The 21,046-nt window shown below is 54.3% G+C and overlaps 2 protein-coding genes across 3 annotated transcripts; one reads left to right on the top strand and one right to left on the bottom strand.

Moving 5' to 3' along the window:
• Positions 1-521: 521 nt before the first annotated feature.
• On the bottom strand, positions 522-10,218 carry LOC134496007 (zona pellucida sperm-binding protein 3-like). The gene is made up of 12 exons (XM_063301731.1): positions 9,718-10,218; positions 9,322-9,440; positions 8,528-8,631; positions 7,576-7,753; positions 6,692-6,812; positions 5,673-5,764; positions 5,378-5,499; positions 4,565-4,684; positions 2,600-2,707; positions 1,573-1,653; positions 1,322-1,432; positions 522-692 (listed from the first exon to the last, which is right to left on the bottom strand). Exons 1-12 carry the CDS (start codon positions 10,090-10,092, stop codon positions 544-546), a joined length of 1,680 nt encoding a protein of 559 aa, XP_063157801.1. The 5' UTR covers positions 10,093-10,218; the 3' UTR covers positions 522-543.
• LOC134496012 (asialoglycoprotein receptor 1-like) lies at positions 4,645-20,011 on the top strand. Of its 2 annotated transcripts, none has more exons than XM_063301739.1 (9): positions 4,645-4,703; positions 12,969-13,066; positions 13,363-13,479; positions 14,727-14,822; positions 15,152-15,223; positions 15,614-15,700; positions 18,119-18,270; positions 18,441-18,547; positions 19,220-20,011. In XM_063301739.1, exons 2-9 carry the CDS (start codon positions 12,970-12,972, stop codon positions 19,368-19,370), a joined length of 879 nt encoding a protein of 292 aa, XP_063157809.1. In that variant the 5' UTR covers positions 4,645-4,703; position 12,969; the 3' UTR covers positions 19,371-20,011. The 2 variants fall into 2 exon arrangements, with proteins under 2 accessions (XP_063157809.1, XP_063157808.1); XM_063301738.1 differs by lacking the exon at positions 4,645-4,703 and adding an exon at positions 11,349-11,501.
• The last annotated feature ends 1,035 nt before the right edge of the window (positions 20,012-21,046 follow it).

The raw sequence follows: 21,046 nt of genomic DNA, 5'->3' as shown, positions 1-21,046 counted from the left end.
CTGGCGCGTCACGGTGCCGCCCCTTCCGCCCCGCCCTACTAGGGGCGTCATCCTCCGGCGCGGGGCACGACGGGCCGCGGGGGCCGGGCTGCCCCGTCGCGGAATGCTGGGAGCCGTAGTCCGAGCGGGAGCGGGAGCAGCGGGTCCCCCTCCCCGCCGGCTTGGCCGAGGTCCCCGCCTGCCGCCGCTCCGGGGCGCGGGCCTTCGCGGGGACTTCCCCCGCGAGTGGCGGGTCCGCCTCCCTGGCGGCGCCCTCGGGGGAGGGTGCCCAGCTGGCGCCCTGCCCGGCGGCTGCCCCCACGGGCACGGCCCCCGCCCCGCCAAGCAGCCCCGGCGCCCATCTCAGGGCGGGCGGGGTCGAGGGCGGTCCGCGGCCTCCCCGCGCGAGGATCGGGCAGCGCCTTGCGTGGCACCGGGCGCGCTGGGCCCGCCGCCTTCTCCGCCCGGACAGCGCCCCCCCCGGCGCCCCTCCCCCCGCCCCCCCAGAGACGCGAGGCGAGGCGAGGCGGGGAGGACGAGCTTCGAAGCGCGTTTTTATTTGCGTTAGAGCGCCAGGCTGGCCGGAGCTGCCAGGCGGAGGCGGCGACGTCTTCTGACCAGGAGCCAGGCGGCCAGGGGCAGCGGGGCCACCGCGGCGGCGCCCGTCAGCAGCAGGGGCCAGCCCTGCAGGCCTCCGGAGGGCCGTTCCCCACCTGGGGAGAAGCAGAGAAAGAGACAGCCCTGCTTCAGGAACGGTCAAGCCAGGCAGAGCAGCTTTGGCAACTTTAAGACCCGTGGACTCCAGCTCCCAGAATTCCCCAGCCAGCAAAGCTGGGAAAAGCAAAGCTGATTGGGGAATTCTGGGAGTTGGAGTCCATGCCTCTTAAAGCTGCCGAGGTTGAGAAACACTACCACAAGGGTTTTGTGCATGGGTTTTTTCCCCCCATCCTGCCAGGCACATGGGGCTGGGGACTCCCTTGAGAAACACTGCCAGTATAGCCCAAGGAGTTTCCCCGCACTAGTGACAGGGTTCCCACGTTACATGCAGACCTCTTTGGTTCTAACCGCAGTCTGTTGACCTGGCCAAAACGGCCAGGTTTGCGTGATTTCCAAAGTTCACCCCTAAAGCTGAGCTGAAATGGAAGCAGCTGGGTTAGGGCTGAGGGTGCTCAGAAAGGGGATTTGTAAAGTTGGAGAGGGGCCCCCTTGCCTGAGGCCAATGAGGCAAGGATGCTCACGGCAGAAATTTGACCCCTTTACTAAAGCGAGAGTCTAGAGAAAAACACCTTCCCGTGGCAGGCCAAAGCCTTCTGCCACTGGGCTTTGAACATGTCCACCTCACCTTTGGCTACCATGTTGACAACGCCCTTGGGGAGCTTTGCAGCAGTAAAGGCAGCCACATCTTCAAGGGGCCTGGACAGGACCTCTGCCCTGATTTCCAGGGTGGATCGCTCTGTAGGAGAAAGGGGGGGGGGGTTGGGTTGGCAGGCTGACCTGCCAAAGCACGTGCAAAATAGATAGCTCGCCCTGGCAGGAGACGCCAGCTTGTGGAAGCTGCTGCTCGCGAAACAGGTGCTCCAGGATGCATCCTACCTGTTGCGGCTTTAGCTTGGTCTCCAGCTCCCGAGCCATCTTCTGCCCCATTGAGGAAGATGGGGCCTTGCTGGACAAGTCCTGTCAAGGGTGAAAAACATTACAGGTAGTTCTTGCTTAACGCCCACAATGAGAGCCAGTTTGGTCTAGTGGCTAAGGTTCTGGGCTAGAAACCAGGAGGTGGTGAGTTCTAGTCCTGTCTTAGGCATGAAAGCTGGCTGGGTGACCTTGGGCCAGTCGCTTTCTCTCAGCCCAGCTCGGTGCAATGTAGACTAGCCTCCTCGTGGTGCACCCTGGGCAACGTGACTTGTCACAGCTAAAGAGTCTACACATCTGGCTGCTGGACCTCACAAGGATTTCCCAGCAAGAAGAGCAGCAAGAACACTGAAGTGCTATGCCATATGATAAAAAAAAGACCAAAATTGGGACTGGAATTTTGGTTGCTAAGCGAAGTGGTCATTAAGTGAATCCGACCCACTTTTACAACCTTTTTTGCAGCGGGAATTAAGTGACTCACTGCGGCAAATCACACAGTTCCCCATTGATTCTGCTTGCCAGAAGCCAGCCCAGGAAGGTTGAAAATGGCGACCATGGGATGCTGCGATGGTCATCAATGCAAACCAGTTGCCAAGTGCCCAAATTGTGATCACATGACTGCGGGGATGCCACAACAGTCGTGTGAGGACCAATTGCAAGTTTGTTTTTTCAGCACCGTCATAGGTCTGACCCATTACTAAATGAATGGTTGTTAAGTGAGGACTACCTGTGGCTGCCTGGGATGGACCAGCCCAAGGAAGTTGTCCGGTCAAAGCTAACGTCTGTGAATTCAGCGCAAGACCAATGGGGAGAACAGAAGCTAGAGGCTGATTTTACACTGATGTCATTCATGATGCAGTTCCGGAAGGCAAGTGAGGGAGCTGCATCAACCCCCCTGGGAATTATGGGCTTTGTGGTCCAACACCTGGAAGATGCTGATTTGGAGAAGGCAGATGCCCACTGTGGCTCCTTTTAATCGCCCGGCACTTACCTCCCAGGGGTAGGCCCAAACGGTCCTTCAGGTCCCCCGAGACCTCGGTAGACCCCTCCTGCTCTTTGAGGGGAGACTGGGTTACATTTGGCGCTGCTGGTATGAATTCTATCAGGAGTAGAAACAGCCCAAATTAGATGTGTGCTAATCAGCGTTGAATTGGAAGTATTTGCAGTTTGCTATTTGGGGAAGCTGGGGAGGCCAGCTTTCTTCTCTGCCTGCCCATTTTATCTGTACTTCTGCGTAGCTGTTGTCTTGCCTCTAAGAAGGCTTACAATATCCTGTTGTTTCCAGCTTATCGGAGGTTTTGCTAATTCTGGGGGAAGCGGCTCTCCCTCCACCCCCCTCGTAGCTTCGTGCCAGCCCTGATGGTGTCGGGTCAAACGCAGCATCTTCAGCTTTTTGGCTTGGCAACGCAGCAGTCTCTCTTCAGCAGGCTCCTAGGGAAAGAGAGAGGCTTCTGTACAGCAGGAGGCAGAACGTCAAGATGTTTTTCCCTCTTTCAGCTGGAGCTAAGTACTAATTCACAGCTCTTCTGCACTTCCTTTTCTTTAAAAGCTGCTGATGGAAACTTGTCGGCCCAGCCTGTTGAGGCTTCAAGGCTGCAGCAAAGTTTTACATTTGTTCTGCGTTTTCATCTTGTTGTGGAATAACATAGGGAGGAAGCGTTTTGTTTTGGTTTCTGATAAATGGAAACAGAAGTTTTGGCTGCAGTGTGACATTTTCATGACATCAAGAACTGTAGCTGTCCACTCAGCAAACTGAAGCGTTAGTGCTGGTTCTGCGTTATTGAGTATGGTCCTTCCTCCAGTTTGTTTCTCCAGATGTTTCGGGCTACAGCCCCCATGCCCAGCCACCTTGACAGCCGTTAAACCTGACCAAACCTCTTTTGTAGGATTAACTCACAAGTTAACGAAGACAAGTACAGTACAGGACGGACAGATCCCAAGGAAGGGCACGCTCAAGTAGCACAGAACTATAGAGAGGGTAGGAAGGCTAACACTTGGGATGAGCTGAATTTGGCAAAGGGTGCTAACAAAAAGGGCTTCTACAGTATATGTTTAAAATAAAAGGGAGAGGAAAAAAATCCTAACAGCCACTCAGTGAAAACAGCGAAATACTCTGAGGTAGCAAAGAAAAGGCAGATTGATCCAGATCCTCTTTGATCCCCATCTTCTCCAACCAAAGTGAGCATGTTCCATCGGGCAACTGTGAAGAGCAGGGCAAAAGGATGGGATTGAAGTTTGGGGCTGATGGAGAAGGGAATACTTGCTTACTTGCAGGAGATTTAAAATCCAGAGCCGCCATTCCCTGCATCTGAGGATACCGAGGGAACATGCTGAAGATCTGTCTTTATGCATTGAAAGACCCTGAGGAACAGGTAAAGTGCTAAACTACTGGCTGATGGTAAACATTTCTGTCTTCAGAGGAAGAAAAAGGAAGAAAAGTGGTCTTGACTCTGATAGTGGGAAAGTCTCTGAACAGAAAAGCTACTGATTTCTGGAGAAAACAGTCCACTTGTTATTGGAAGCAGCATGGTTTCATCAAGATTTCTCATTTTTCAAAATTGCAGCAACTTTAGTAGATCGTGGGAATGCTATGGATATACTATACCTTGTTGTTACCGAAGCGTTCAACAGAACATGTGGTGATATTCTGAATTTATATGGGCATGCCTGTTAGTGGATGCATGGCAGACTGAGAAACCACGTTCGAATAGATCCATGGCTTGAAATACCTGAAACTGGGAGTCTTAGGCTAATGAGCAGGAGAAAGTGCTATATATGAATAAACACTCAGTAGGTAACAATTCCAAAGAAAATGACTAATACAGATCTCTGAGAATCAACGGGGAAGTGAAACTGCCTAGTTGCCCTGGAATTTCTCATTGGTCAGGAAATGCGTGTACTGTAACATGAGGCCATTCCTGGAACCCTTAGCACTCAGAGTAGAAAAACCCGTTACCTTCCATCACGGTCTCTTCCTTGGTGCCAGGTTCTCCAGGAAACTGATCGACACTCCCTTGCGGGTCCAAAACAAACAGAGGTCCCAGTGCTAAAGCAGCCTCTGGAGCAGCTGTCTCCGCTGTGGGCAGGAGGAAGAGGTGAGCTTTTCTAGGAGAGTCTTGCTGTTTTCCTTCTGAATGCTCAGCAGTGAATATCGGGGAGAGAGGCCCCGTGCATCTCCCAGGGAGAGCTATCCCCAAACCTCCCCACTTGAATTTGGACCTAAGTTTGAGCAAGCCGGGAAGAAGTCCACCTCCAGCTAAAGCAGTTTGGTGGCTAGAAGGATTGGAATAATGCATGTTGTTCAACCATCATGTGGTTGGCTTTGGTCTGGCTTAGCATGCTCTGGTTTGGAAGCTGGCACCCTGGGAAAACCAAGCCAGTTCTGGCTTCTTTAGAGAATGTTGGCTTAAGAAACCGACAGACATTTAGAACTTCTGAGCTTAGAAAAGGGCTGCAAAATCTTGAATGATCACAAGAGGGCAGCAGCAAAGAGTTTGAGGTAGCCTTTAGCTGCCCTCTAGTGCAGGTTTTTTCCAACCTCGGCAACTTTAAGATGTGTGCACTTCAACTACTGCCTGGGGAATTCTGGGAGTCGAAGTCCACACATCTTAAAGCTACTGAGGTTGAAAACCACTGCTCTAGTGCTTGCCTGGATTTGTGCAACTCAAATGCAGAAGCCTTGGTCTATACGGGGGCTCAAGCGTGCTGATGCTGGATTTGACCTGCTGCAAAGGGTTGCATGAGCCCTGGCCCACTGCGGCAGGAGTACCTGACAAGCTCTGTTGCCAGCTCATCTCCCCAGAGTTGAAGCCCTGTGCCTCCACTGTCCCATCGCAGCTCTCTGCCTCGCAACAGCTGCAGATGACCGGCGGTCCCTCTACAGGAAGCCACCTGCCAGGGGAAGCAAACAGCATGCTGTAGAGGAGCCAGCCTCTGTCCTCCCAGGGAGACCTCAACAGCTGGGCACCTGGGGAAAGGGGCAGCTACACACCTTGCCAAGGCCAGGGACTAAGTTTCCTGGGGCTCCCCCCGCCTCCCCCAGCCCACTGCTCTCTAGAACTCACGAATGGCTGGCTGCGTCGAATGAACAAGCTTTGTTCAAAGCATCCGGTGCCTGCTCCGCCGGGGTAACTTTCAGGTGGCAGGTTATGTAGATCTGGCAATGGGAAAGAGCCATTTGCAACCTGTACTGCATCCTTTCTCAACCTTGGCCGCTTTAAGATGTGTGGCCTTCACCTCCCAGAATTCCCCAGCCAGCCATGTCTTGCAAATTAGGGATGCTCAGCGAATGCACGAAGAGATCTTGTTTCGCTCCTGAGCGGTCTTGAGCCATGCTTCAGGACATTGGTGGCGGGGCGAGTGTGCCAGCCACGCCACTGGCCAGTCTCCAGGCTGAAGATGTTGCCCCCAACCCGCGAAGAAAATGCATCTACTTAGTGAGATGCCTGGAGCTCTGAAGGGCGGGGGCAGATTTCCTTCCTGCACACTAGTGAAAAAGCCTCCAATTCTTGCTTCTCACTATTTACAGTTTCTGCTGCCATGAGGAAGAGAAACTTGCCATAAAAAGGTTAGCGAGCAGCAGGGAATGGCCGCCTTTACACAGCAGCAGGTCAGCCAAGCGCAAACCAATGGGTGGGTTCCCACAACTCCGTGCACTGCGAACCAGTTAACTGTGTTTTAATCGAGTGCATGGTGTGAATTCAGTTCATATAATTAAAGGTTCAGGGCAAACTCGGAACACTGCGTTAATCAAATGGCTCCATTTATAGGGGTTAACGTGTCATGCAAACTAGGGAGCCAGTGGGAGCTGCAATGACATGATGTGTATGATATCGCTGGCTGGGGAATTCTGGGAGTTGAAGTCCACACGTCTTAAAGTGGCCACATTTGAGAAACGCTGGCTTAGCATGTGAACTGGGACGCTGTGGCTCTGAGCTAGAATTCTTAGCTTAGCATGCCATACAAAGTGAGCTGTTACTTCATCCTGGGCTTTGGACCATCCCACTGTGGTGGAGGGGGAGAATCCATCCAGGAAAAGGGGTCCCTCCTGCCTCCCCAGCCCATCTTCCACAGCAGGACAGACCAGTTTCTGGGCCTCTCCAGCGAATTGGAAAGCGTCCACCGTGAATTGCAGGGTCTCCTGGTGCGGCCGTGGGGAGAGGAACGTGGAAGAGACCCCTTCTTCCCTCCCGTCGAGCAGGCATCTGCGGTAGAGGAGATTTCTCTGGAGCGTGTGCCCTTTCTTTGCCCTCTTAGTGCCACTAGCACCGTCTTGTGTTACTTTACAAGAAGGGAAGCCTGCAAGATTCATGTTGTTTGGCCCTGAGATCAGACAGGAATATCCACTGCTGGTCTCAGCAAGCTCAGGGTGAGAACCCCCGTTTCTCCAACTCATTGGCCCCCAGGCAGGGCCGCAACGGGGGCGGGGGGGGCAAGCAGGGCATGTGCTCCGGGCGCCGTGCTGGGGGGGGTGCCAAAATGGGCGTGGAATCCATGTTTGCCCGGGGTGACACAGACCCTAGTTGCAGGCCTGCCCCCAGGGTACAGTGGTGCCAGTCCTTGCACCTCTATCCTCTGCTGGGAGCTTGGTCCCCCCTGAGCAAATAGTAGGTAAACAGGGCAGTTTGCCCCTCCCCGGTTGGAAGATCATGCCTCTTGGATGGGCCGTCCCACAGCACCCTTGCCAGCTTGGCCCCCCCAGAATTTGAACCCCCCTGCATGCAAAGCGGTTGGCTTACCCCCCACCCCCGCCCTGCTCCTGCCAGGTCTAGCCTTTCCCTGGGGGCAAAGGCCTTGCTGCTTTTCAGAAAGAACGAGCTGCAATTCCAGGTGAGTTGAGGCCCACAATTGCCAGAATTCCTAGTTGGGATTGGTTGTTGGAATTCTGGGAGTTGTGGTCCCAAGGCCCCTGGAGGGCACCTGGTGGAGAGCAGGAGGCTTCAAGCCTTGCAGGGGGATGGCTCTTACCCGCTGGAGCCCATAATAGCGTGCTGGGGCCCGGAGGTGGGCATGGGGCTCAGGCCGGCAATGCAGCTCTCCACCCACAGCCTCAGAGGAAGGTGACCTTCTGCCTGGACGTCAGCCTGAAGGTACATGGGCTGTCCCAGCTGGAAGTGAGTGGAGGCTCTTTCGGCAGTCCAGTCATCTGGGGCAAGGAAGGAGACCAAGCCGTGGTTTATCTAGTGAGCAACCCCCGCCCCCTCTCTTACGACTGCCCAAGATGCAGAGTCATCGGTCCTGACGCCAAAACTTGAGGGGGGTCAGTTGGCACGAAAGTCTCCCCCAAATGGGAGCAGCCCCAAGATGTCTTAGCAAGTAGTCCAGGCTGGGGATGGCGGGTTTGAGCCTGGCCAGAGCTCAAATTCTGGCCAGCTGAAAAGTTTCAGCAAAGTGGGGTAACTCTAGTGCAGTGTTTCTCAACTGTGGCGACTTTAAGGTGCGTGGACTTTAACTCCCAGAATTCCCCAGCCAGCCTTGCTGAGTGTTGAGAAACACCGCACTAGTGTGAACATGGGGGAGCCCCAGGCCCCCTGCTTGCATTTTCCTAAGCAGCAAGGAAGTTCCCCTCCTAAGGAGACCCACAGATTTCTCGTCTTCAGGGATGCTGCGTAATGAAGCATCATCAGGCTTTGCTTCAGAACACTGGGGAAAGGGGTGCTGCTGTTGACGTGGCTTTGGAGAAGGGGGGGGGACACATCCCGGGGGAGGAGGAAGAGGAGGAGGCAAGATCCACCCCCAGGCCAACCTTCAGAGGCCATCTCCCCTCCCCACCCCACCCCACCGGAGGGCAAGCCGCTTGGAAGGTGCCTGGCTTTCTGGCCGCCTCCTGGCTGTCCACTGCTGGAGGCAGCGTGCTAGGCTGGACAGGCCTTTCTGCCCTTCATCCCAGCCAAACGCTTCAGGCCTTGGGCTCCCCTACCGTTCATCAGCCGCAAGGAGAACCCCAGCTTTGCTTCTGCCAACACCGAGGACCCAAAGGGAAACCAGGTTGGCTGGATGGCCTTGCTGCTCAGGTTGTCTGTCCTGGAAGAAGGAACAGAAGCAAGGGACAAGGGGAGGGTCTCCCATTTCTCTCCCCCACCCCTGGCTTTGTCGATTCAGGCTGAGCTCCCACGTCACAGCAACACAGCACTTCATATAACCCTGGTTTGCTGAACAACCCTGGTTTGACAACTAGCCCTCAGTCATAAACCTTGGTCTGCAATTCCCCCTGTGAATTGAATCTTTGGTGCACAGCCAGGTCTCCACGGTCTCAGGGAACCAGAATCCATCTTCCCCTGGCTGGATTCACAAAACCCATGAGGCTAAAGCATGGTTGGCTTGCCCCTGGTTCAATGCAACGGGGGAACTGAGTTTATGCAACAGGACAAATCCAAAGCCAACTTGTATGGCTTAGATGCGACCTGAGGCACAGCCCATTTTTAACACACCTGCTCCTTGGGGCAGAGATTGACCCCCTTCATTGGTTAGTGAGAAGCCCTGTCCTCTGACCTCTCCTTGACATCCTCATGGTGGTAAGAGCACTCCCTGTGGGGTGCCTGCCTGCCTTCATCCTTCACCAAGCCACTGAGCTGACTTCTCTGCGGCAGCTGCAACCTTCACCATCAACAGCAAGGAGGAGGACCCCGATGTGCAGAGTCCCCCCCTGCCCTTCCAGGCCCACTTGACCTAGCGAAGGGGGAAGGCGCACCCTCCTTCTGGCCTTATTGTCACCTGGGATAGTGGCATTCAAGGCCGATGGTGGCACCGCTGCTTCGAACAATAACCGGATGGTTGGCAAGCGAAGGCCTGTAGAAGAGGCTGGTCTGGTAGATCAGCAGGTCAGGGGTCATCTGGAACAAGGGGAGACGGGGTGGGTGCCCCTACTGCCAAGCGCCCCCACTGCCTTCAAGGAGCAGCCGCCAGCTCTCTGGAAACGGGGGGCAAGGAAGCTGCTCACCGCAATTTGCGCAGGGGAACTTCCCAGACTGGACAGTGGAAGGAGGAAGACATTCGGCCAGCCCACTTGCCTGCCAGGGTCTCCTCCCAGCCCCAGCTACAAGCTGTCCCAAAGCCTCCCCCCTTCCTTCCTTCCTCCCCCCCCCCCAGAGCCCCTGTTGAGGGACATACCTGCACCACGCTGCCACACTCATGGAGGCCTGCCTCAAAGACCACCACGCCCGCCCCAGCATCTGGGTGCACAGGGGGGCAGGCAGCAGCCCCTAGGGCCAGCTCCGTGGGTTCCACCAGCCTCCCTGCCCCAAAGAGGTCCCTGCGGACGGTCACCACCATGCGGTGCGGCTCACACTGCACCTGCACCGCAGGGGGGGCGGCGGCCTCAGGAAGGGGGGCATAAGGGGGGCCCACGGGTGGCCAGAGCTGGCCTGAATATCCCCGCTGGAGCAGGGCCACCACGGGCAGCAGGAGCCAGGGGTCCATCGCCGGCCAGCAGAGAGTCAGCCCAGCCAGGAGGCTTTGGCAGTGAGGCTGTTTGGGGCCAGCCATCCACCTGTGGCTCCCTGGCCCAGGCAATTAACGGCCGGCCCCGCCCACTCACGGCTGTGTGGCAGGCGGGAAATCAACAGGGAAAGCAAAAGGGTGCCGAAGCAGAGGACCCATTCTGAGCGCTTCGGTTGTAGGGCTGGAGGGAAGGAGGGTGAGCTGGGCTAATTCTTCCTCGGTGGTGTAACTCCTGGTTAAGTGAACTATGGTTCGCCGAATCGAACTCATTCCCATTGTTTGCAGAACGTGCTGAAGCAGGAACTAATCACACGGTGCAGAGTGGGTTTGCAGGGCAGCCTCCGTCACAAATTAACCAACCAGATGTTAGTCTAGCGTGCGGTTAGACCAGTGTTTCTCAACCTTGGCCACTTGAAGATGGGTGGACTTCAACTCCCAGAATTCCCCAGCCAGCATATGCTGGCTGGGGAATTCTGGGAGTTGAAGTCCACCCATCTTCAAGTGGCCAAGGTTGAGAAACACTGGATTAGACGGCCTTTCTGTGTCATGTGGACTCAGAAAAATGGGTTTCTTGTGTAAGCCATTGTTCCTTTAACCATGGCAGCATGCTGTCATGTGAATGCAGCCTATTCCTGTGGTTTCTCATTCCTCTGAGAGTACCCAACAGCTGGTATTTACCTGCACAGCAAATCTTAGCTTGCTTTGGATTGAACGTACGCCCAGCAATGGCACTCAGCTTCCTTCGGCTTCCCCCATCCTGTGGCCTGCAAGACTCTGACTCCCACAATCCTCAGCCAGGGGTGTCCACCGGGTGTGGTCCAAAAAGTCAAGATGGCAGAGCTTCAACTGCATCTTTACAGCTGCCATCTTGACTTTTTGGACCACACCCGGTGGACACCCCTGCAGGGAGCTACGAACTATGGGAGCTGGAGTCAAAGCCATCTGCAGAGGCTGGTTGGGGGAGGCGGTTTTGACTGTTTACATTGGAAATCGTGCCCCCCTGCCAACGTGGTGCCTTTGAATTCCATCCTGGAGATTTGCTAAAGGTTGGATACCTTTGCGAACTGTTCTCCTTCCGCCTCCCAATTTGTAAAGCATTTGTTGGCAAATTCTACACTTGACTGATTTGGGGAGAAATAATATTGACAGAGCAAAGGTCCCGGGAGAGGGAGGCAGGGCACCAATGGCCCGCTTGCTTCTCCCCGGCAGGCTGGTCATGGCTGCCCAATGCCCGCCCTGCTTTCGTGGGTGTTGGGTGGGGTTGGGGGGAATGAACTGAGAAATGAGTTTGGTGGGGGACCTTCACTGTGGCCAAACTTTGCCCAGGACAGCTTTCTGGCCAACGCTGGGTGGGGGGCAGAAAGCCCTGGGTGCAGACCACGTGTGCAGTCCCACGAAGCGGAGAGGAGGGGTCGAAAGACTCAGCTGGGCACCATGGCAACTTCGGTGGTCAAGTGAGTAGCCCAGAGGTGGTGAGGGGCAGCACAGGCCCTCGGGCTCCCTCCCACGAGTCCCAAAGAGAGAGCTGCCTTGGGATGAACTGGGGGGGGCAGGCCTGCATATGTGAGGGGCAGGGGAGGGGGTGGGCACCAGGTTGGGGAAGGCTGGGCTAGGTTCACCAACGTTTTCCTTGCCAGTTCGAATTGGGTTCACACCGCGCCTTGACCTTAAACCCAGATTAACTGAACTGCTATGTTCAAAAAGAGAGAGACCCTTTCATTCCCTTTATTGATTCCCAATATCTCCGTACCACTGCCGAGCAGAATGGCGCCTGGCAGTTCACAGTGGAGCCATAACACACAGTGAGCGAAGAGACGGTGCGTTTGCCTCCAAACCATAGCAACGATGGGGTTGCCCACCCCTTAGGGGTCTCATCCCAAGGGGAAGGGTCCGAAGGAGGGGGACGCTGCCTCCACCCCAGCCCAGCCTCTCCAGCAGAGGCGGCTGGGCTTGCGGGGGGATCCCTGGAAGATCCCTGGGATCAAGTGCTGCGGGTCTCCATTGCAGAAAACCAGCCCTTTGAAAGGCACTTGGAAACCAAAGCAGCAACTGGGGGGGCAGCGGCTGCTTTTGCACCAGTTCCTGCTTCCAAGTAGCCCCACACAAAGAACTCTAGCTTTGCGACGTGCTAGGTGACCCAGCCACTTAGGCCTTACACAGTTAGCCAGGTTCAGCACATCAGGAACGCCCTGTTTGGTGTGCAGGCCATGAGGCGCAGTCTGCAAAAATCCGGATGACTGCTGAGGCTGCTGGCTGGCTGGCTGGCTGGCTGCGTGAGCCCTCCGGTCGTGTGAACCAGGCTGGTCTTGAGGGACGCGAGACAGGCAGGGTGGAGAGGTCCTTCCCAGCAACCCTGGACAGCAGGACTCTTACTCGGCTCCTGAACCACTGGGATGGATAAACCTGGCTGGATTAGCCTGTGCGGTGCCCATGAGCCAGCCGAGGGGGCACCGATCCCAGAAGCTGCAGCAAGGCCTGTGGTTGTGCTGGCAGAGGAAGATGGGGAAGGCGGTCCAGTACTTGTCAGTGGGACTGGGGTGCAGCTTAGCTAGGGATGTGTCACCGCAGCAGACTGGACCTTAGAAAAGGTGTTGCACGCAACTGTGCTGGAAAAAAAGATAGGTGTCTCTCTCGAGATGTCCCAGAGGAGAAGGTCATATCTCTGGAGCAGTGTTTCCCAACCTCCGCCGCTTTAAGGTGTGTGGACGTCAACTCCCAGGATTCCCTAGCCAGCTGGCTGGGGGATCCTGGGAGTTGACGTCCACACACCTTAAAGCGGCGGAGGTTGGGAACCACTGCTCCAGAGACTTGACTCCTGAAAGGTATCTCCAGATCCCCAACCCCGTGAGCCCCCTTGCCCTGTGCCCCCACCTTCCCTTCGGCTTCTCCCACACGCGCCCCCGCCTGCTCCTTTTCCCCAGCATGGAGGCTTTGGAGCCCCAGCCTATGGCCGAGGCGGACTATGAGGCCCTCCAGTCTCCGAATGTGGCGGGCGAAAGTGGAAAAGACTTCGGCGAAGGTACCTGGCAGCGGCTTCGCCCAAGAGGGGCTCGGCTGGGGGGGGACTGGGGCTGGGGGGGCGGAAGCCTGGAGATCCCCGCCCTCCAGGGACACCTGGCCGTGGTCCTAAAGCAGCCCACCTGGTGGGGCGGGGCTGCCACCCCCGTCCACCAGGAAGGTGCCCCCATGGGGAGGGCGGTCCCAAAGAGGGTCTTGCGCCTCGTTTCTCCGGGGAGGCACTGCCCCCTTGCAAATTTCGGTTTCTGGTCCTTGAGGGGTGGCTGGGCCTTCAGCGAACCCCTTCTCCTCGCGCAGGTCTCCCGTTGCCGAAGTCGTCCTTCCGGCGCGTCTGTCCCACCAGCCGCCTTGTCCTGGCCTTGATGGTGTTCTGTGGCATCCTGATCCTGTCTGTCAGCATCCTGGGCATCCAAGGTGCGTGTGGCATAGGGCCGGGCGCTCCCCCTGACTGTGAGCCGAGCGGTGGGCGTGCAAGGCCAGATGGGCCTTATGCAGAGAAATGGAGGAGGAAAAGCACGGCAGACCTGGGGGTGGAGAATGGGCGTGCAAAGTGGGAAGTGAAGGAAGACGAGGACTGTGGGGCAGTGCATGTGCGAAGCCCAAAGCTGTTGGGACATCCTACATGGTGTGGATTCAGGCAGGCACCATGGGTTTTTTTTAACCTGGGTTTTGAGTGTCATAGGAATTGGCCAAAGCCAAAGGGACTGTTGCATGTCAGCCTCCCGGGAGGGTGCTGAGTTCAAATGGTGCTGCCTCCTCCTTTGAACCTGCCTCCCGGGATCTGCATGCTGGGAAAACAACCTCCTCAGGAGCCCCAACTTAGCAGCCTAGAGGGCGGTGGGCCTTTAAATGGGCGTGGCTCAGGCACCGTGGCCCTGTCAGAGCTGCTTCAGAATCCCATTTGCCTTTCTGGCAGCAGCCCTGCCTCCTCGGCTTTCAGTGTGTGAGTCTCTTTGCAAGGATTACTGCCAAGTCAGATGTGCCCTTTCTGCTGGGATTTGATTTCATTTGCTTCTGAGCGGGTCGGCTGCCCCTCCCAGATTTGTACCATCTCCAGAGCTTGAGAGGGTTCCCCTCTTCCCCTCTCCTGTCACTCCTTGTCCCAGAACGAAGCCTGCGCAGGCTGCAAGACCGTTGGGCAGCGTGTGTTCAAATGTGTGCAAAGTGAGCAAGGCGGTGCTACAGCGAAATACCAGAAAGTGTGAGCAGCAAAGAGGAGTGAGTGTGCAGGATGGAAGAGGGAACAAGCCCTTGTGCCAAAGGAGGGGAGGGGCCAGGTATCTGGCCTGGCTATACAGGAAGTCCTCACTTAACGACCACAATTGGGACTGGAATTTTGGCTGCTAAGCAAAGCAGTCATTAAGCAAATCCAACCCAATTTTACAACCTTTTTTGTGGTGGTTGTTAAGCGAATCACGTGGTTCCCCACTGATTTTGCTTGCCAGAAGCCAGCCAGGAAGGTTGAAAATGGCAATCACGTGACTGTGGGGATGTTGCAACGGTCATAAGTGTGAGGATGGGTTTTAAGTTGGATTTTTCAGCACCGTCGTAAGTCCGTGCCATCACTGAACGAATGGTTGTTAAGCGAGGACTACCTGTAAGGTCATTGGCTCCCCCTCCCTCCCTCTGCTCTGCTTGCCCCCTCCCTCTCTCACTGCCAGGCATTCAGTTCAGCAAAGGTCTCCAGGAAACTCGGAAGGAACTGCAGAATTTTAACCAGACTTCCATGCTGGGGGTCGGCAACCTCAAGAACAAAAGTGAGTTCAGGCGCCAGACGGGGGTGGGGGGGAAGCAGCCTGAGGATGCCTCCCCCTCGTGCCTGCTGCCCTCCCCTCCCCCCCCAGCCCCACCCCTTGGGCTACCCTTTCCCAGCTGGGTGGTCCCTCGCCTGGGGAGGGCGCCCAGTTGGGCAGCAGGGAGCAGAGTTTCTTTTGGGGGCCGTGAGAAGAGGGTGGGAAGGCTGCGGGTGCGATTCCTGCCTGGCGGAAGGGCCTTCCTCCTCCTTCCCCGTCCCACGCTTGAGGAGGGAGGGCCCCCTGGGGACGGTGGGCGTTGGCACCGCTCACGCCAGGCCGTCGTGTTACAGGGAACAGCACCGGGTGGAAGCTGGCCATGCTGGAGCAAGCCCTGACTCGGGAGAACGATAAGCTGGAGAAAGGTCAGCGGCCCTCCCCGGGGAAGCCCCTTCTGCCTCGGCTCTTTGGGGTTCCCAGCCCGGGCGCTGTGGCGGGGGGGACTTGGGGTCCCTGCAAAGGAAGGAAGGTGCTCTGTATGTCTTGCTCCCATCTCAGAACCCCCGGCACGCGGGCTGGGGAACTCTGGGAGCTGAAGTGCACACAACTTAAAGTTGCCAAGCTTGAAAAGCACTTCACGAACGTGACGTCTGCAGCCGCAAAAGTGCTTTCGTTGTAGGCCAAGACAAGGGGTCACCGGGCAAGGACAGGAGTCTTTCGGGGATGGGGATGGGCTTCAGTTTTCCTCTTGTGCTCCTGGCATGGCTTGGGGTGTGTGTGTGTGTAAAGCTTCTTTCTTCTCACTCTTCTTCCAGTGAAGGAACGGACCCAGAGTCAGCTGGATGTCATAGAACGGAGTGCCAGAACTTTGCACTGTGAGCTCGCAGAAATGAAAAGCAACGGTAAAACCCCAAGAGCCAAATTGTTTTGTTTTGTTTTGTTTTGTTTTATGTTATATTTTGTTTTATGTTTTATGTTTTATGTTTTATGTTTTATGTTTTATGTTTTATGTTTTATGTTTTATGTTTTATGTTTTATGTTTTATGTTTTGTTTTTGTTTTATGTTTTATGTTTTATGTTTTATGTTTTATGTTTTGTTTTTGTTTTATGTTTTATGTTTTATGTTTTATGTTTTATGTTTTATGTTTTATGTTTTATGTTTTATGTTTTATGTTTTGTTTTTGTTTTATGTTTTATGTTTTATGTTTTATGTTTTATGTTTTATGTTTTATGTTTTATGTTTTATGTTTTATGTTTTATGTTTTATGTTTTATTTTATTATTTCATTTATTATTTCATTTATTATTTTAATCTTATTGACAGCCAGGCTGGAATGCCTGGAGAGCTGGGATCTTCCCTCTTCGTTTCCTTCTTTTTTCCTTCATTTTTTAACTCCGCCGCCCTCTCTTCAGCCAGCCACACTTCCTGATCGTAGGCACCAGCCCACCCTAACCTGCCCATGCAAATGATGCAGATTGTGGGATTTGCCGGACGGTGTCATGATGCACATGATGTCCCTTGTCCCCCTTGAGGATGTCATTTGCTTCCTGCTGTAATTAGGTTCAACTCCTTTCATCCCCAGCTCTTGATACTCCTGGGGGCGTCACTTCCCTGCAGACCTTCCCTGCAGTGATAGGCATTGTAGTCCAGCAGAGCCAGCCAAGCCCAGGTTGAGGAAGGCTCTTTGAGGAGCAGGCCAGCATTTGCCCCAGCGATGTTCGGGAGATCCCTCCCTTATAAGGAACTCTTAAGCATCCACCAGAAGGCTTGACGTGGACAGACCTCCAGAGGTCAATTGGAAAAGAATCTCGGCGGGAGCGGGGATTCCCAAAAAGCTCTGAACTTGCAGCCACCATCCGAATCACTTGGACCAAATCACACAAAGAAAGTGTCAGCTAGGAAACCAGTCGGGTAGGCAATGCGACCTTTATTATAAGGTTTTAGCAAGTAAGTCTGCATGTGCCTCCCCCTCCCTCCCTTCACCTTCTTGAGAACCGGGGAGGGGCTTGTCTGAGACGCTTTCTCAGGTTACACTTCTGGCCCAGACTCAGCTTTCTTTTATCTGACGGATGTCTTGGTGGCGGCTCTTCCGCCTGTCCCTCAAGGCCATCCCCTCTGCCCCTACCAAAGGCTTCTGCTGTTAATTTCTGGGTGCAAGGAGATGGGTCCTCCTGCAGGGGGCTTTACGTCATCATACAATCCTGTGGTATTGGAGCTGCTGCGGAAAAGGCCCTGCTGCTAGCGGGGCGTCCCCGTGTGATGGGGTTCTTTCTGAACTGGAGGTGTATTTTGCTTTGCCCGGCTGGCAATTCTCACTGAAAAAGGGGACAGGGGAGGCTTTAGTGCTTCCAGCTGTTTACAGTGACGCTATTTACAACAATTATTTACAACAGGTATATATAACACAATCCCGGTGTTCACCCGGTGCCAGATCTCCCTCCCAGGGCTTATCCCCCTCTAGCTCTTTGCTTCCTCACCCTTTCCCTCTGTCTCCCTCCCCTCTTTCTGGGCTTGAGTGAAAAGAAAGGAACGGGCCGGAGTGACTGTCTCTGCTCAGCATGGCTTGGCCTTCTCCTGGACCTGCTCAGCCGGACACCAACTGCTCCTGCGCTGGGGAAAGAACGGTCTCAGGCTCTTCTGCCCAGGACCTCGCCGGCAACCGGCAATCCCCTCCTTCCGGTCGTAGGTCCTGCACGAGATGCCGTCTGCAGCCAGCCGCGTCCCTCCTTCCCATCTTGGCTCTCAGGGGAGATGTCCTCTCTTGGGTCTTCGTTTCCTCCTCCCGGGAAGCCACCTGTGGACCTTTCTTCTCCCTCCCCAGCCTGGGACCGCCAACTGCTCTGCACCCTCACGCAACCTCACTCTCCAACTTTTAGCCCTCTGGTTTGCAGCCTTTTTCTCTCTCTCCAATTTTGGGTCAGGCTGGCAGCGTGTCCCCCAGCAACTGAGGAGGCGGGTGTCTCCCCCAGGCTTTAGCCCCCAAGACCTCTATACCAGGCTGGGCCAACTGGACTGTGTCTCTGCCTCTCCCCACAACACAGCTTATCAGCCCCTGTGACAATGCCATTGCCCTTCAAGGCTGGCACTGAGCTTCCTCCCCGCTTTTCTCTCTCCGTTTGCTGATTGATGCCAGCAGAACAGCCAGGCCAGGCCACTAAGACCCACGTGCCACCTGGAGACCAGCCAGATCTCCTTGTGGGTGGGAATTTGGAGCAGGAACTAAGAGGAGCCCAGATGCCAGGACTGACATCTGGAGGTGGACATCTTTGTAACTGGGTCCATGGCAGGTCATGCTCCGATCTTTTCCCCCCCACTGATAGGAAGCAAAAGTGGCTGCTGCCCCCGAGGCTGGCTGACTTTTCGCTCGAGCTGCTACTGGACCACCCAGTCGACAGAAACGTGGAAAGGGGCCAGTCTCAACTGTGAAAGTAAAAAATCCCACCTGGTGATCATAAACTCTCCGGATGAGAAAGTAGGTGGGCTGTGGTGGGCAATCCCCTGAGTCTCCAGCCAGGGGCAAGAGAGGGCAGGGTGGCTCTGCTGGTGCTCTGAACGGACTTCCCACCATTCTGAGGCCAAGAATAGTGGCAGAAGGTCCTTTGGGAAAATGTCGATTTGCCAACACAAGTTTTCTCCTGCCAGGCATTCGTGAATCGGCACAGACACCCATATTTTACATGGATCGGCTTGACAGATGTCAGTGGGACCTGGAAGTGGGTGGATGAGTCGTTATACTCGTTTGACCCGAAGTGAGTTAAGTCCAGTATTGGCTGTCTCTCGCAAAAGGGAAGCCCCCTTTTCCACCAGCAGCCCCATTATATTTCATGCCACAGAAAAAACAGTAGCCTATATTTTTCAGGGGAAAAATACCTCCAAGACAGTGTGTGGTCAGAGATATTTTTCCAGTAATCCCCAAGACCTCTTTAAAGGTGGTTTTCCTTGGTGGTCTCCTCTTTACTACATTTCAATTGCTTCGCTGGGAAGGTGCCACCTAGATTCCAGCGGATGGGCAGCCTCAGTGTACATTTTGTAAAAAATCAAACTGACTCACATGCAATATCTGGAAAACCAGGGGCAGAACATGCTGCCTGGCTGCGGGCAATGGGAGTTGTAAATCCAGCACACCCGGGGGCACCAGGTTGGAGACAGGTGGCTTTGAGGGGCCAGGAGATTTAGATGTGTAGATTATTCAACCAGATTTATTTATTATTCGTTCATTCGTCAAATTTTGTCACCGCCCATCTCCCCCCAAAGGAGGGATTCTGGGCAGTTTACAGTAAAGGTAAATACATCAAATAAAAATATAAATACAAGATTTAAAATACAATAAAACCATAAAAATACATCAAATATAAATATAAATACAAGATATAAACATAAAATAAAATTAATTGATCTCTTTCCTTCTTTCCCTGTTTTAGGGATTGGGACGAAGGCCAGCCAGACCACTGGTACGGGCACGGCCTCGGGGGTGGGGAGGACTGTGTCCACTTTGGCACCAGTGGCCTTTGGAATGACAACCACTGTTCCCGCATGTTCAACTGGGTGTGTGAGATGGAGCTGGGCCTCTGAACACAACAGTGGGTCCCGCCTCAGTTGGTTTGCTGATCTGTGACCTGATCTGTGGCTGTGTGTGTGAGATGGGCTGAGAATCGGCTGCCCTCCGTCCCCTCCGTTTCCTTGTGCACCTTCCCTGCGAGGGAGGACAGACCCCAAATGTGTGCAGGTCAAGGGAGTTGTGCAGAGAGGTCTGCATTGCAAGCTTGTCTCTGGCGGATGCAGAGCTACAGGTAGTCTTCACTCAAGGACCACAGTTGGGACCGGAATTTTGGTTCCTAAGCAAAGCGGTCATTAAGCGAATCTGACCTGATTTTACAACCTTTTTTGCGGCGGTCATTAAGCGAATCACGTGGTTCCCCATCGATTTTGCTTGCCAGAAGCCGGCCAGGAGCGTCGAAAATGGCCATCACGTGACCATGGGATGCCGCGATGGTCATAAATGCAAACTGGTTGCCAAGTGCTCAAATCACGATCATGTGACTGCAGGGACACTGTGACGGTCGTAAGTGTGAGGACCGGTCGCAAGTCAGTTTTTAGCACCATCGTAAGTTCAAACCATCACTAAATTAATGGTTGTTAAGTGAGGACTACCTGTACATAAAAGACCAGGAGGGTAAAAGGTTGAACACCCTGATCAGATGTCTTTTTAAACAATAAAGCCTTTTTTTCAAAGCAAACATCTCTCTGTCTTGCACTTAAGGGAAGCTGACTTTGCGAAGGTTGTTTTATTTACCAGTCTATGTGGGGAGGCTTAGAGATTGCATCGCTGGGTCTCTTACTTAAGAAGGCCATTTTAGATTTCCTGCAGGACAGATTTTCCCCAACATTCTCAGTTCCCTTTTCTGCAAATCCTAGCTGACCTTGGATGATCTTGGAAAAGCTCAAGGGGATCAGTCCTGATTTAGACTTGGATGGGGGACCACAAGGAAATCACAGGCCTGTAGGTTCAGCTTCCCCTTTTCTCACAGAAAGGTGGAGTTGAACTCACTGCTTCCTTAAGTGACTACAGCAGTGTTTCTCAACCTTGACAACTTTAAGATGTGTGGACTTCAACTCCCAGAAGCTGTGCTGGCTGGGGAATTCTGGGAGTTGAAGTCCACACATCGTAAAGTTGTCAAGGTTGAGAAGGGCTGCACTACAGGTTGCAAACATTGTAGGAGGAGAACTGTAATAATCTATGGAAACCCAAAATCAGAAAGAGCCTGGCAACCCCTTTTCCGACTTGCAAATTTCATTAGAAGACACCCTCCTTCCCCAGTTATTTATTTCTCTACTGTTGGGTTCCAGGAAGGTTCCTAGCAGCTTCCATCATAAAACGTGATTTTTAAAATGTCTAAAATCATCTGCCAGAACACAACAGGCATGCCCCTGCTCCTTCACTCCCCCGAAGCATCCGGAAGACCAACGGGAGCGCTACCCTGGGCTCCCGAGGGGGGATCCACAGAACGGAAGCCGCCGCTGAGAACATTATGGAGTCCCTGGTGTTCTCTGAACTTCTTCACTGACAATGTTGCTGCACGGGGTCATGCGGCGTCTGCCAGCCAACAGCCAGGCTCAGAGAGCACCGAGGACCCCACAGTCCAACCCTGAGCCACAGAGATTCTCTTCGACTGGAATGGAAAATGCTGCCAGCCAGGCCCCCTTCCTCATGTTTCTGGGGGAACATTAGGAGATGTGGGCAAAACCTG

This window comes from Candoia aspera, chromosome 4 (assembly GCF_035149785.1).
Source record: "Candoia aspera isolate rCanAsp1 chromosome 4, rCanAsp1.hap2, whole genome shotgun sequence".
NCBI lineage: Eukaryota > Metazoa > Chordata > Lepidosauria > Squamata > Boidae > Candoia > Candoia aspera.
The sequence above is the reverse complement of the archived record's forward strand: the minus strand, read 5'-3'. Positions and strand labels throughout refer to the sequence as shown.

Bases quoted from the DNA above. Each gene is read 5' to 3' on its own strand.
- LOC134496007 (XM_063301731.1), bottom strand. From the start codon at position 10,092: ATGGCTGGCCCCAAACAGCCTCACTGCCAAAGCCTCCTGGCTGGGCTG. The intron at 7,754-8,527 runs GTAGGGGAGCCC...TCCTTGCCCCAG, and splicing joins CTCCTTGCGGCTGATGAACG to ATGACTGGACTGCCGAAAGA. The intron at 5,500-5,672 runs GTGAGTTCTAGA...TTCCCCTGGCAG, and splicing joins TTCGACGCAGCCAGCCATTC to GTGGCTTCCTGTAGAGGGAC.
- LOC134496012 (XM_063301738.1), top strand. From the start codon at position 11,482: ATGGCAACTTCGGTGGTCAA. The intron at 15,701-18,118 runs GTAAAACCCCAA...CCCCACTGATAG, and splicing joins CGCAGAAATGAAAAGCAACG to GAAGCAAAAGTGGCTGCTGC. The intron at 18,271-18,440 runs GTAGGTGGGCTG...TTCTCCTGCCAG, and splicing joins TAAACTCTCCGGATGAGAAA to GCATTCGTGAATCGGCACAG.